Source organism: Eleutherodactylus coqui, chromosome 1 (assembly GCF_035609145.1).
Source record: "Eleutherodactylus coqui strain aEleCoq1 chromosome 1, aEleCoq1.hap1, whole genome shotgun sequence".
Lineage (NCBI taxonomy): Eukaryota > Metazoa > Chordata > Amphibia > Anura > Eleutherodactylidae > Eleutherodactylus > Eleutherodactylus coqui.
The window spans coordinates 451,243,590-451,255,825 of NC_089837.1; the positions used below are offsets into that span (position 1 = coordinate 451,243,590).

The 12,236-nt window shown below is 42.7% G+C and overlaps 1 protein-coding gene across 1 annotated transcript in view; it reads left to right on the top strand.

Annotated features, from left to right (window-relative positions):
* ATP8A2 (ATPase phospholipid transporting 8A2) overlaps positions 1 to 4,089 on the top strand; it is a 565,764-nt gene extending 561,675 nt beyond the window's left edge. The window contains exon 38 of the mRNA XM_066588982.1: positions 1,404 to 4,089. Within this exon, the coding sequence (XP_066445079.1) occupies positions 1,404 to 1,501 (98 nt within the window). The 3' untranslated portion in view covers positions 1,502 to 4,089. The remainder of the gene's footprint in view (positions 1 to 1,403) is intronic.
* Positions 4,090 to 12,236: the final 8,147 nt, after the last annotated feature.

Here is a 12,236-nt window from a genome sequence, read left to right on the forward strand (position 1 = left end):
GCGACACATGTCCGCGTGTGAATGTGGGATGTGCTACCAACAATTATGCAGCTCTATGGGGAATTAATGATCACATGACCCGTAATAGAGTTTGAGTAGCCCATGTGAGGGCCTAATAGACAAGCACCAATTGTGTTTGATCATATACCTGTCATCACTGGCACATTGATTAAGGTAAAGTAACTCTTAGGGCGCTTTTAGGCGGATTGATTATTGTTCAAAAAATCGTTCAAACCAGCAAAAGTGAACGATAATCGTTCAGTCTAAACACGAGCCAACGACCGATTGATGAACGATAGTCTTCACTTTTCGTTCATCGTTCATTTTATGCCGGCATAAAATCCATCGTTGGCTCGTTCAGTTTTAGCAGCACTCATTCAACCCCTCTCAGTCACTTATACAGCAAATGTGAAAGACTGAACGATTCTCCTTTGAATGAGCCAATGATGCATCTGCCTGTATAAACAAGCTGCACAAGAGCGAACAAGCTAGCAATGACGTGAAAATGAACTAGAGGGCTGCCACCTGTGTATCTAACACAACACTTCGGTGGGCCTACAAAGCAGACAGATGGTCACTACAACTATATGATAACAAAGGTGCATTGTAATACAAGGCTTTAATGTGTACCTCCGTATCAGAACTGGACCACCGCTGATTGCAAAGAGTTGCCTTCTCCGATTAGTCACATTTTCTGCTTCATGAAAAGGATGGACATTGGCGTGTCAGGCGAGAAACTTCAGAGATGAAATGCCCTGCAACCATTGATGGAAGAGCTGGTAATGGTAGCATTATGGTCTTGGTGGCATTCTCTGGGCCCGCTCATCCATGTGGAACCACTATAAACCAATTTGATTATAAATCCATTCTTGAAGATCACTACACCCATACATGCTGTGTGTTTACTGGGGCAGATAGGATCTTCTAGCAAGACAATGTGACATGTCACATGGCTAGAAATGGCCCACAGTGGTTGGAAGAACACCTCCAAAACTTCCAAGTACTTCCCTGGCCCCCTAATTCCCCAGACTTCAACCCAATTGAGCATTGTATTCATCGTGTTCTCCCTATGGATCTTTCCTCATGCACCCTCCAGTAACTGTAGGATGCACAGCAGTTAGCCTGACTTCAAATACCTGACACAAGCTACCAGCACCTTATTGACTCACTCCCTACCCATCTAGCTGCTGTTTGTATGGCACACAGCGGATACTCTGGATATTAGCTGGTGGCCATAATAATGTGACTCAGCTCTGTATATAGTAAGATGGTACAATGTAAGAATGCTGCTTTCACAATCCCCCTCATACAGTAGGTCATAAAATGTGCTGCTCCCTTTTATCACAGTGTGCCATTTTTGACGTATTCTTCCACCCTTTCTCACTTCTTTTTTTTTTTTTTAGATGGCTTTGCATTTTCTCAAGAAGAACACGGTGTTGTTTCCCAGTCTCAAATTGTCCGATCCTACGACACAACAAAACAGAGAAGCGGGGTAGAATAACAAAAGACCTCAGTGACTGGTGGCTGAAATAATGAGCATTGGACAATACTTCTACTGTTAACAGATATTTCACTAAGTTTGGCCGCAGCAGCCAAAAACTGGGAAACCCATTTCTGTGGCCTTTGCCAATAAATTTCTTACTTTTATTTTTATTTTCCACCAGCAGGACCTGCATGAGATTTCAATTAAACTATGCATTACAGGTCTGTCTGGGAGCTAAGAGGTTAATATGTGTACTTTTCGCTAGGGCACAGCCTGTTAAAAAAATGATTCTTTTGCTGTGTTCTGCTTCCAACTCGTTTTTTTTTCTTTTTTTGTACCGCCGTTACATACCTGTCTAGCAGCCACATTTTTACATAGTTACCACAATGGAATAGTGCAGTCAGGGGCCATTCTCCATGATGCGGGAACACTGTGAGTTGAGAAAAGTTTGTGTTAGCAGCAAACATGCAATATGTGAATTTAAATGAGGTTTGGGGTACACAGCAATGCTGCGAAGTAATGTTTTCCCCATATCAGTGCATTCTTTGCTGTTAAGTTGATTCTTACTCCACTTGGCCACCAACTCTGAGATCAGACCATTCAGAAAATAAATCACTAAATTGAGATGTACTGAGGTTGACAGCAAAATGGCCAAAGTTAGATCCATACAGCTAAGTCAAGGCCCTTTTACATGATCATAGTCATAGGCAAATGTTAGCCCCAAAGTTTGTTTTCTCGATCATCAGCCCTTGTGACTATACACACGATTAGCCAATGGACAAGCGAATGCTTGTACAATGGCTGCACATCTACCCATGTAAATGCATTAAGTTTGAAGATGAATGATCGTAGTAATACAATAATCTGCCCATGTACACATGATTAACGAGCACCAACCGGCATGCCCGTTGTCAGTCAGTCCTTGTTACCATGGGCAGATTATTCTTTACCCATGTAAAACCACTCAGTCATAGCCAGCCACCAATTTATGAAAAGTCGCATTAAGTCAGTAAAGTCTTACTTTCTTCAACAGAAAAGCTTGGGACTCTACACTTTGGTGATACATAATTGTTTAGAGCTTTTTATTATCTTCAGATGTATAAGACATAAAGGTAGTAGAGCTTCGGTGCTGGAGCGGTAAGGGATTGACAGGTGAGTAATGTTTTAGTTTCTTACTTTTCTTTACCCTTTTTTTTATGTTCACAGCCAACTCCCTTATTGGCCCACTGTTGGCCATGAGTGAACTTTTGAAAAGTTCAGTTCAGCTGGTTCACCAAACTTTTGCGAAATGTTCGGTTCAATCCAAATTAGTTGGAACCGAACAGGAAGTTCACCAAAACCCCTAAAACTGGTGCATAACACTAGTGTATAACTCTGAGAGTATTCTACTGTTCTTTAATGGCTCTTAGACAGTGTTATACACCAGTGTTTAGGACTAGTGTTGAGTGAACTCAACCAGTAGAACCCTGTTTCGGGTAGAACTTTGCTCAATCCTATATGTATGGAAAACGTAGAGGTTTTCCCAGACTCATCTATTAATGACACCTCTGTCATGGTGTCCGTTGCTTTGATAAGAAAATTGCACTGTGCACAGCACTATTTTCCAGCAAATCTATCGGAGCCTTTGAGCCAAATGTGAACACAGCCTCATTATTACAATCTAACGTCAGTTTGAAATAAGTAAAAAGTTTTGATTCCGTGGAGTCTGCAGTTAAAAATATCCCAAATCTCAAGTCTTAGAGAAGATACAAGAACCTTTATGTAGATGTTCTTGAAAGCCGTGACATGAGTTCAAATTGTTAATTAAATTGAACTTACCCAATTTATTTAGTTACATTGGGTAAGTTCAATTAACAGGGGACACCTTAAAATGTGTTCTATTAGAATATAGTCCTCGAATTCTGGTCTCAGGATCTTTTTATTTGCATATGGTCATCCATGCAGATTGCTCTGGATGCAGAATACATTTATAAAACCCTATAGAGCTGCCTCCTTGCACCCCGTTTTGCCATGTGATTTGCCCAGGATTGTTTGGAGACTGAATCTTGACACTGTACGTATTAGTGAGTTACATTATATATTTGCTTTACAGCATTAACACTTTACATTATATGGGGTAAAATGCATTTTAGGGCTTGTGACCCTTTGCAATCCGTCAGGCAATAATGGAACAATGTAAACTTGTGTACAGCAAAAAAAATGTACTCTGTGGCTTTCGACAGCATCAAAAATATACCGTATGTATTGGTGCTAGATGACCCTTATCTACCAGTTTCTAGCGAGTGGCTTGACTACAAAGCTTGCAATTATCATATGTAACCCTGGAGCTTGCAATGAATTGGAAATTTGGCAGCTAGCTCCTAAATAGCCGTATAATAACTACATCTTACTCTCAGTAACCATAAGACTATATTGGCTCGAAGGAAGAATGAAGAAGAGAGACAATAAATGGGCACACGTGCTTATCAATCTCCATATCCAACTTGGCTTATTGGAACTGTCATAATGTGTTACCTGCAGTCTGCAAAGTGGACATCTCTTCTCTATTTATGACATGTGGTGTTTTATTTATTTATTGACTATATATTTTGGTTTACATTGGTTTTGCAAAAATGTACTTAACGTTCCAAAAATAAAGAGTAAAAAAAAAATGGAGTTGTCTATGTAGGTGATGATTTTGCTTGTGAGTAGGCAGGAAATGGTGTTGCTATATGTTATTTGAAACTGCTGACAACAATTGGAGGGAGTCCTGGGAAGGCACAAATATCTGCAATTGCAAAGTCAGTGATAAAAGTTATAATCTTGCTTTTATTTCCAGTAATTGGTTTACTCAAAGAACAATCATTTCCAATCTTCTAAATGGTACCTCCAACAGACAATAGAGGGGGCAGCACAAGGCTCAGAGAGTAAAGGCCCATTTACACGCAACGATTATCACTCAAAATTCGTCCAAACGATGGCAAATGAGTGATAATCATTGCATGTAAACTCTGCCATTGGTCACCTTTCGTCTGAACGATGTTTTTACGGTTAACTTTAAATCAATCGTTCAGCCGGAGAGAGATAACATAGACCGCATGCTTTGTTCTCAGCGGGTGCTGGAGATTACATTGTATTCTGCCGACAGCCCATGCCAGAACAATGCAGCTGTGTGCAAACAGCTCCCGGAGGACTTTTTACACGCAAATGAAGGTGATAAAGTGTTAATGGACATTAGTGGCCATTAACACTTTATTCAAAATGATCGCTAAAACTGTCAATATTTCATTCATTTGAAAGATTGTCTTTGCGTGTAAACTGGCCTTTAGGTTTGAGGTAAATTTAAGAAAACAATAGGCAAATTGATTTTGCATTGTAATCTATGGACTGGCAAATCTACGAACTAGCAAATCAGCCGAAGTACAGATCAGTAAACTTTACATTGACAACACAGTAAATACACTGGTTCAGGAAACTTTAAATCAGTACATACAACAAAAGCCATTCAAAAAGTCAAGTTAAAGTTTGAAGCAATTGTGTCTCTAAGGTTCCGTTCACACGTGGTGCCTTTTGTTATGGTTTTCAATTTAAAAAAAGCATTTAAAAAAAACGCATGTATTGTTGAAAACCGCAACAAAACACGACCGGGTTTGAATTGCGGATTCCGTGAACGGCGTCCATGTGGACGGTAACACGGGGTTATTGAAAGGCATGTATTTTTCAATTTTTCTTCACATTCGCAGATATGAATTATGTATTTCGCAAGCGGAAGAAAAATGTCAGCATGTTCTGCTTTACCACCAATTCTGCACGAATGGCCTCCATTGATGTCAATGGGGGCATCCGACCTACAGCCCATACGCAATTAACATTGCGTATGGGCTGTGGGTACCCAAGTCCATCCCACTTGTGTGAGCCCGGCCTTAATCGTAACCATCCACAAAGTGATTGCTATGGAGCAAGGCAGGCAGAGGCATCTGTCAATCATATCCACTTTACAAAGTATCAGTGGTTGGGAAGCTGACACAGTTGGTACTTGAAGCAGGTAAGTATTTTATTGCTGTGCTTTTATTTTGTAGAGGAGGGTCTAGGAGTTGTCAAGTTGGGGGTCTGAGCAATTACTGTAGTTTGATTCCGCCCCATTTGACATGTACAACATCCTGGAATTATATTTAGAGAATATAGTGGAATATGAGCGCTCGAGATATAATAGTAATGATATCTTCACGGAAGGCATTGTGTGATGTCATGGCAGGAAATATTTTTGGGTGGTTAGTTTTTGCATTAAAGCCCAAGAAATTCAGGCGGATTTGCTGCAGAATGCTTGCAGCGGGTATTTTGTAACCATCATAATTTGACGGGAAATTTAACGCGGATTTCGGTGCGTAATTTAGCCCCTCATTAGAAGTAGTTGGATTCTAAAATTGACAGGCCGCGACTTTAATTCTGCAGCATATATCAATTTCTGTACAGTTTTTGTCCAAACTTTTTCGGAGCATGTGGACAAGATTTTGAAAATCTCATCCACCTTTTTCCGTGCAGCAAATCTGCCCCATGTGGCCATACCCTCAAAGTACCTGTGTCCTGCAGACAATCCCTATCCATATGCCTTAATACATGATAGAGTAGGTGGGGGCCATTGCTTGTGACCCCACTCCACAAGCCAGAAGAGTAAATTCAGTAAGAGTGGCTCCCATACTGGTGGACTCCAGCCATGTATTACATGAATGGCCATTTATCTGCCCAAGCCTTCCCTCAGCAAAATTAGCTGCTTGCCAGAAGCCAAATTTTTTAACCAGCTGATCCCCATTGAGACTCTGAAAGGCATTTTCCGGGATGACACAACCCCTTTAAATTACACCTTTGGTTTCAGACTGATATTTTTTAAATTGTCTCCTTTGCAAAAGTTTCCTTGGTAATGTAGCTGGGTCCGTTGTTCCTACCATGTGATTTATGAAGACAGTTTAATCCTGTTGTAATTGAGGTCACTAATAGTGATGCTCCTTCCTTGGGACTAAGCTATTTTACATACGTTACTAAAGGAGACGTCAATGAGAATTGCACATGGCTCCTATCACTTGGCCATTGACAGCGTGACACGGGGTCGCATTTTATCAGCATTTTAGGACAGTAAAGTAAACCTGTACTAAGCCTGGAGATCCTCCCAGGTCAGGACCCAGCATTCCTCCTGCCTCCGTGGATGGAGGTGAACACACTGACTGACCCCAATCTCTTGTTCTTCCTTTTGTTTTCCTGCACAAACTTGTAAGCAGAAAATGGAAACAAAGAAAGATTCGCTTCCTGCGGGATCAACCACTGAATAGCGAAAAGCTTGTCCTTGTTAGAGATGAAAAAAATGTGGATTTTTTTTTAGATAAGTGCTAACCTATTTCATTAGGATTTTTATTTCTCTTTTTTTATTTTTAGGGATATTGCTGTTTTAAAGGCATTGTCCAGAACTTTGGGCATTTTTTTCTATTCATGATCTATGTACAGGATAGGTCATCGATAGATGATCAGCGGTGGTCCACCACTTGGGATCCCCACCGATCAGCTGATTCCTGGTGCCATTATCAGTGCAAACAGTGCTGGAAGCAGATAGTGCTGACAACATTGCTACGGCCCTGTTTGGTACTGCATTCAATGGAAGTTGTGCCTACAATATCAACCTGCTGCACTATGGATAGACACAACAGTCTGTTTCCTCTGCTGTCCATGCTGATAGCCTCACCAGGAATCAGCTGATTGGTGGGAACCCCGACCGGTGGACCAATGTCGATTGTCTAATGATGACCTATTCAGTGGATAGGTCATCAATAGAAAAAACACCCAAAGTCCTGGAAAACCCTTTTAAGCATTTATGGGATATACAGTGATTCTGATAGGTTCAGATTCTACCTTTGAAGCCCTCTCCTATCAAGAGAATGGGGTAATCTGTAGCCGCTGCAAGTGTTATGGAAACTATATGACTCCTACATAAATGTATATGATGGGAATACCTGTGATTAGTCTGCAGCATACACTAGTTGTCCCATGAAGATAGCCCATTTACTTATGCCCTACTAGCGTATATAGATGTCATAGATTTATCTGTCATGTACACAAAAAGATCCCTCCCCTAGAAGGAGTTGGCAAAATCAGAGGAAACGTTCTCTGTGTGATTGTAACGTTGATGTAAATAAGTGATTACAGGAGAATTTATTGCAGAAAACGTAACAATTGAAGGGCATCTCTAGTACCCTGTTGTACCGCCTCTAGCTTGGATACAAGATGTGATACGGGGGGGACATGGAGGTTCTAGTACCCTGTTGTCCCGCCTCTAGCTTGGATACAAGATGTGACACGGGGGGACATGGAGGTTCTAGTACCCTGTTGTACCGCCTCTAGCTTGGCTACAAGATGTGATACAGGCAGCATGGAGGCTCTAGTACCCTGTTGTACCACCTCTAGCTTGGATACAAGATGTGATACGGGCAGGCATGGAGGCTCTAGTACCCTGTTGTACCGCCTCTAGCTTGGATACAAGATGTGACACGGGGGGACATGGAGGTTCTAGTACCCTGTTGTACCGCCTCTAGCTTGGCTACAAGATGTGATACAGGCAGCATGGAGGCTCTAGTACCCTGTTGTACCACCTCTAGCTTGGATACAAGATGTAATACAGGCAGACATGGAGGCTCTAGTACCCTGTTGTACCGCCTCTAGCTTGGATACAAGATGTGATACAAGTGGGCATGGAGACTCTAGTACCCTGTTGTACCGCCTCTAGCTTGGATACAAGATGTGATACAGACGGGCATGGAGGCTCTAGTACCCTGTTGTACTGCCTCTAGCTTGGATACGAGATGTGATACGGGCAGACATGGAGGCTCTAGTACCCTGTTGTACCGCCTCTAGCTTGGATGCAAGATGTGATACGGGCAGGCATGGAGGCTCTAGTACCCTGTAGTACTGCCTCTAGCTTGGATGTAAGATGTGATACGGGAGGGCATGGGGGCTCTAGTACCCTGTTGTACCGCCACTAGCTTGGATGCAAGATGTAATACGGGCGAGCATGGAGGCATACAGGATCCATATGGTATCCTGTAACATATCAGTCCACATTTCTTTAACTGATCATATAAACTCATAGGCTGTCAAAGTTGGAGTCCCAGTTGGTCCCATACATGTTAGATTGTTAATAAATCTGGTGACCGGGCAGCCAAGTGTGACAATGTTGTGAAAACATTCCTGTGACCCCATTGTGTGCGAGTCTGAGCATTATGCTGCTGGAAAATGCCTCTTGGAAGCCGCCATGAGAGGAACACATGTGTCTGCAGGATGTTTTGAACATATCGCTGAGCTGTCATTGTCCCTTGTACCACTACTCGGGGTGACTGTTGTATGCGATTGCCCCCCCAGACTATCACACCAGCAGTGGGCAGTGTGCCGATCCACAGCAAAGACAGGATTGAATTGCTCACTTTTAGGTCTTCAGACACATACTTGGCTGTCGTCAGTGCCCAAACTAAACCTGGATTAAGCAACCTGGTTCCACTCTGTAGCAGTCCAGTTTTGTTGTTCACGATGTCACTGCAAACAGAGGCGTTGGTGGATGTCAAAGGCAGTATACGTAATGGGTGCTGTGAGTCCATATGCTATTCAGCCAAGTGCCTAGAAATGGTTTCAACAGACACAGGAGTGTAACAATGGTGCCACCTGTCTCTGGATGGTGTAGAAGGAAACAATTTGAGCTGCTCATGTTTGTTGGACGATTAGATGATCCTCTCCACCGGTGGTCTGTTGAGGGCATCCTGAGCCCGGTCACCTTGTATGCCTTCACACATCTACCGATCCGAACAGCTCCTAACAGTCTGGTCAGAACAGCCCAGGTGGCGGGCAATTTGTCAATACGTCCATCTATCGAAAAAATCTCTTCTCTGCGCCGTAGAGGCACCTAGTAGTCAACAAGTTCTACACAAGCGGAGAAAGAGGTCACTACACACAAGCAGCCTCTGAGAGCCTTTTTACAGGCCAAGGGTGGAACCACATCTAGGGCCTCAGGTGGCAAGACTGTTCATCTAATCACACCACAACATTTTCATATCTGCCTGAGATGTAACTGCATGCCAAGATTTGTAGCAAAACAACAACTCCTTATAGGAGCTTGATTTTTAATTTTTTTTTTTTTTTTACAAAGAGTGTATTACTTGCTTGGCCATTCTATATAACTGTCTGTAGGTTCCCTCTCATCCTTGGGCAGGATTTCATTAAAGAATGAGCCTTCTTCATGATACAACCCCTTGGACAGAAGATGTCACTGGATTTATTCTTATTGCTAATTTTTAATTCATTTCTTTGACCATTTTTCCATTTTTATATTTTCTGACAGGGTTGGTAATAAGTGCAGTATCTCCCTAGCTTGAGCAGTCTATTATTAATTATTCATGAACTGTGTTATGTGTCCATCTAGGGCGATCTACACACAGGCGAGTGCGATATTGGGCCCGATAGCGATAGCGTGCGTTTTCATGTCGGTGTGAGGCGTTTTTCCCATCACTTCTGTGAAATAATGATCCTTGGGTGCAGCTGTCAGCCGCGTTACGGGATTAGCAAGTGTTTTTTCCATTGTTCCGAGGAATGCAAAAAAACAGGACAATCAGTGATGCAGGAAAACATTGCTTATTTGTATGACTCTATTCAAAATAATGGGGTTTATATTTGCACGAGATTTGTGCGTCTCCCAACGTACAAACCTCACACGAGTTTCTCTTACGTGTGAAATAGGCCTAAGGGCTTATTTACACGTCCATATATCGGCCGGATTTTCACGTCCGTCCGATATACGGTGTCCCTTTCTGCAGTTGGGGAGGAGGGCCAGGCCGGGAGCAGCGCACTGAGCTCCCACCCCTTCTCCGCACATCGCCACTATTTGCAATGGGAGGGGGTGGAACTTAGCTCTGTCCCCGTTCCGCCCCTCCCATTGCAAATGGTAGTGTGGGGCGGAGAGGGGGCGGGAGCTCAGTGTGCTGCTCCGGGCCCGCCTTCCCACCCGCAGAAAGCGACACCGTATATCGGACAGACGTGAAAACCCGCCCGATATATGGACGTGTAAATAAGCCCTAAAATTGAGCGAACTGTGATGGTCATTACATTAAATATGGTATATATGGCTATAAGACAACTTTATGTGTAGGCATGCAAAGTTTTCTTTTTACTTCTGGATCCTTACAGAATTTGGAAAAAATGCCACTGCGTTTGTTATACTGGTTTTTGAACCCGGGCCAAAAGATATGGGAGATATAAAGGAAGGACTTATTCTTCTCCTTCCTGCTGGGTCCACTTCTACCTTTGACTCAGAAAACTGTAGAGGTTTTTTAATAAAAAATTGCTGTGTCTACAACCACCTATAGGCCTCTTTCACACATACCGTGTTTCCCTGAAAATAAGACATACCCAGAAAATAAGACATAGCATGATTTTCCAGAATTTTTCAGGATGCAAAATGATTTTTCAGGCTTTTTGAGGATGCTTGAAATATAAGCCCTACTCTAAAATTAAGCCCTGCTAACAGTTAATTTAAAAAGTCAATTTAAATAGTGTCCAGGCAGCTATACATGTAAAAAAGTTAAACCTTTTTGAACAAAAATTAATATAAGACATGGTCTTATTTTCGGGGAAACATGGTATCAGCATTTGCAGCAGAATTCGCTGCTGTGTGGAAAACTCTGCATCATAATCTTCATGATTAATGTATGAATTTTGATGTGGAAATGAGATTGGCTAAATTCTGCTGGCAATGACACATCAGAATCAGAAATTTGGTGCCAATTTCTGTGGTGGCATATTCTGCTGCAAATTCTAGTACACGAGAAAGAGCATTTCTGGAGATCTTGTTCCCTGCAAGGATTGTTTCTAGGAGAGCATACTTCAATAAGGGCTTCAACAAACGAGTGTGTAAAGTTATACGCTCGCTCATGCGCAATTTTTTCCGTAATGAACAAGTGTAATTAGCACTTATTTCAGCACAAATGCAGAGCGTATTTGTGCAGGCACAAGTGGGAAATCACCCCGCCCTGATTTAAAGGGCCAATAAGCCTAATGAGGTGTCAGTGATCGCAGGTGTGCAAACACACACAAGATAGAGCAGGTCCTATCAGGCCCACAAAAACAATGTGTGCAACAAAAATAAAGTGAGAATGAACCCAATGAAATCAATGGAGATGATTCTCCGTGTTATGCGCACGTGATTCGTCCACAACCGACAATCGCGTGAATGAGAGGCAGCCAAGACCAAGTTGTGGCTGCATCTCCCGTTTTCTTGCTGATTTAGATGGCCAGGTGCGGCGTATATACGCTGCAACCCAGAATACTGTTGGACAGGGAGAGAAAGTTCAGCTCTTCTAAACTTCCTCCTCCTTCCCACCACCTCTCCACCCCTTACCGGCTGCCATCACAGGGAGGGAACAGAAGCTTAGCAGAGCTAGTGTGCTAAACTCCCTCCCCATCCCTCCCCAGCCTATGGGAGCTGTTGGTAAGGGGAGAGGGAGGGACTTTAGCAACTCAAGGCCACTGCTAAACTCCCTGCCCTTTCCCTTTTCGAATGGCTGTTATAGGAGTCTTTGGAAACGGCAAGCGTATTCCGGTAAAAGATAGGACAAGAACTATCTTTTCTACTCAACATTAAAGAAAATCGCCCTTCTGAACAAATGCATTGGAATCCAATGGTCGCTATTTTGGGCCGGCGTTTTATCCCAGCAAAATTGCCGCAATAAGACGCTCGTGTGAAACTAGC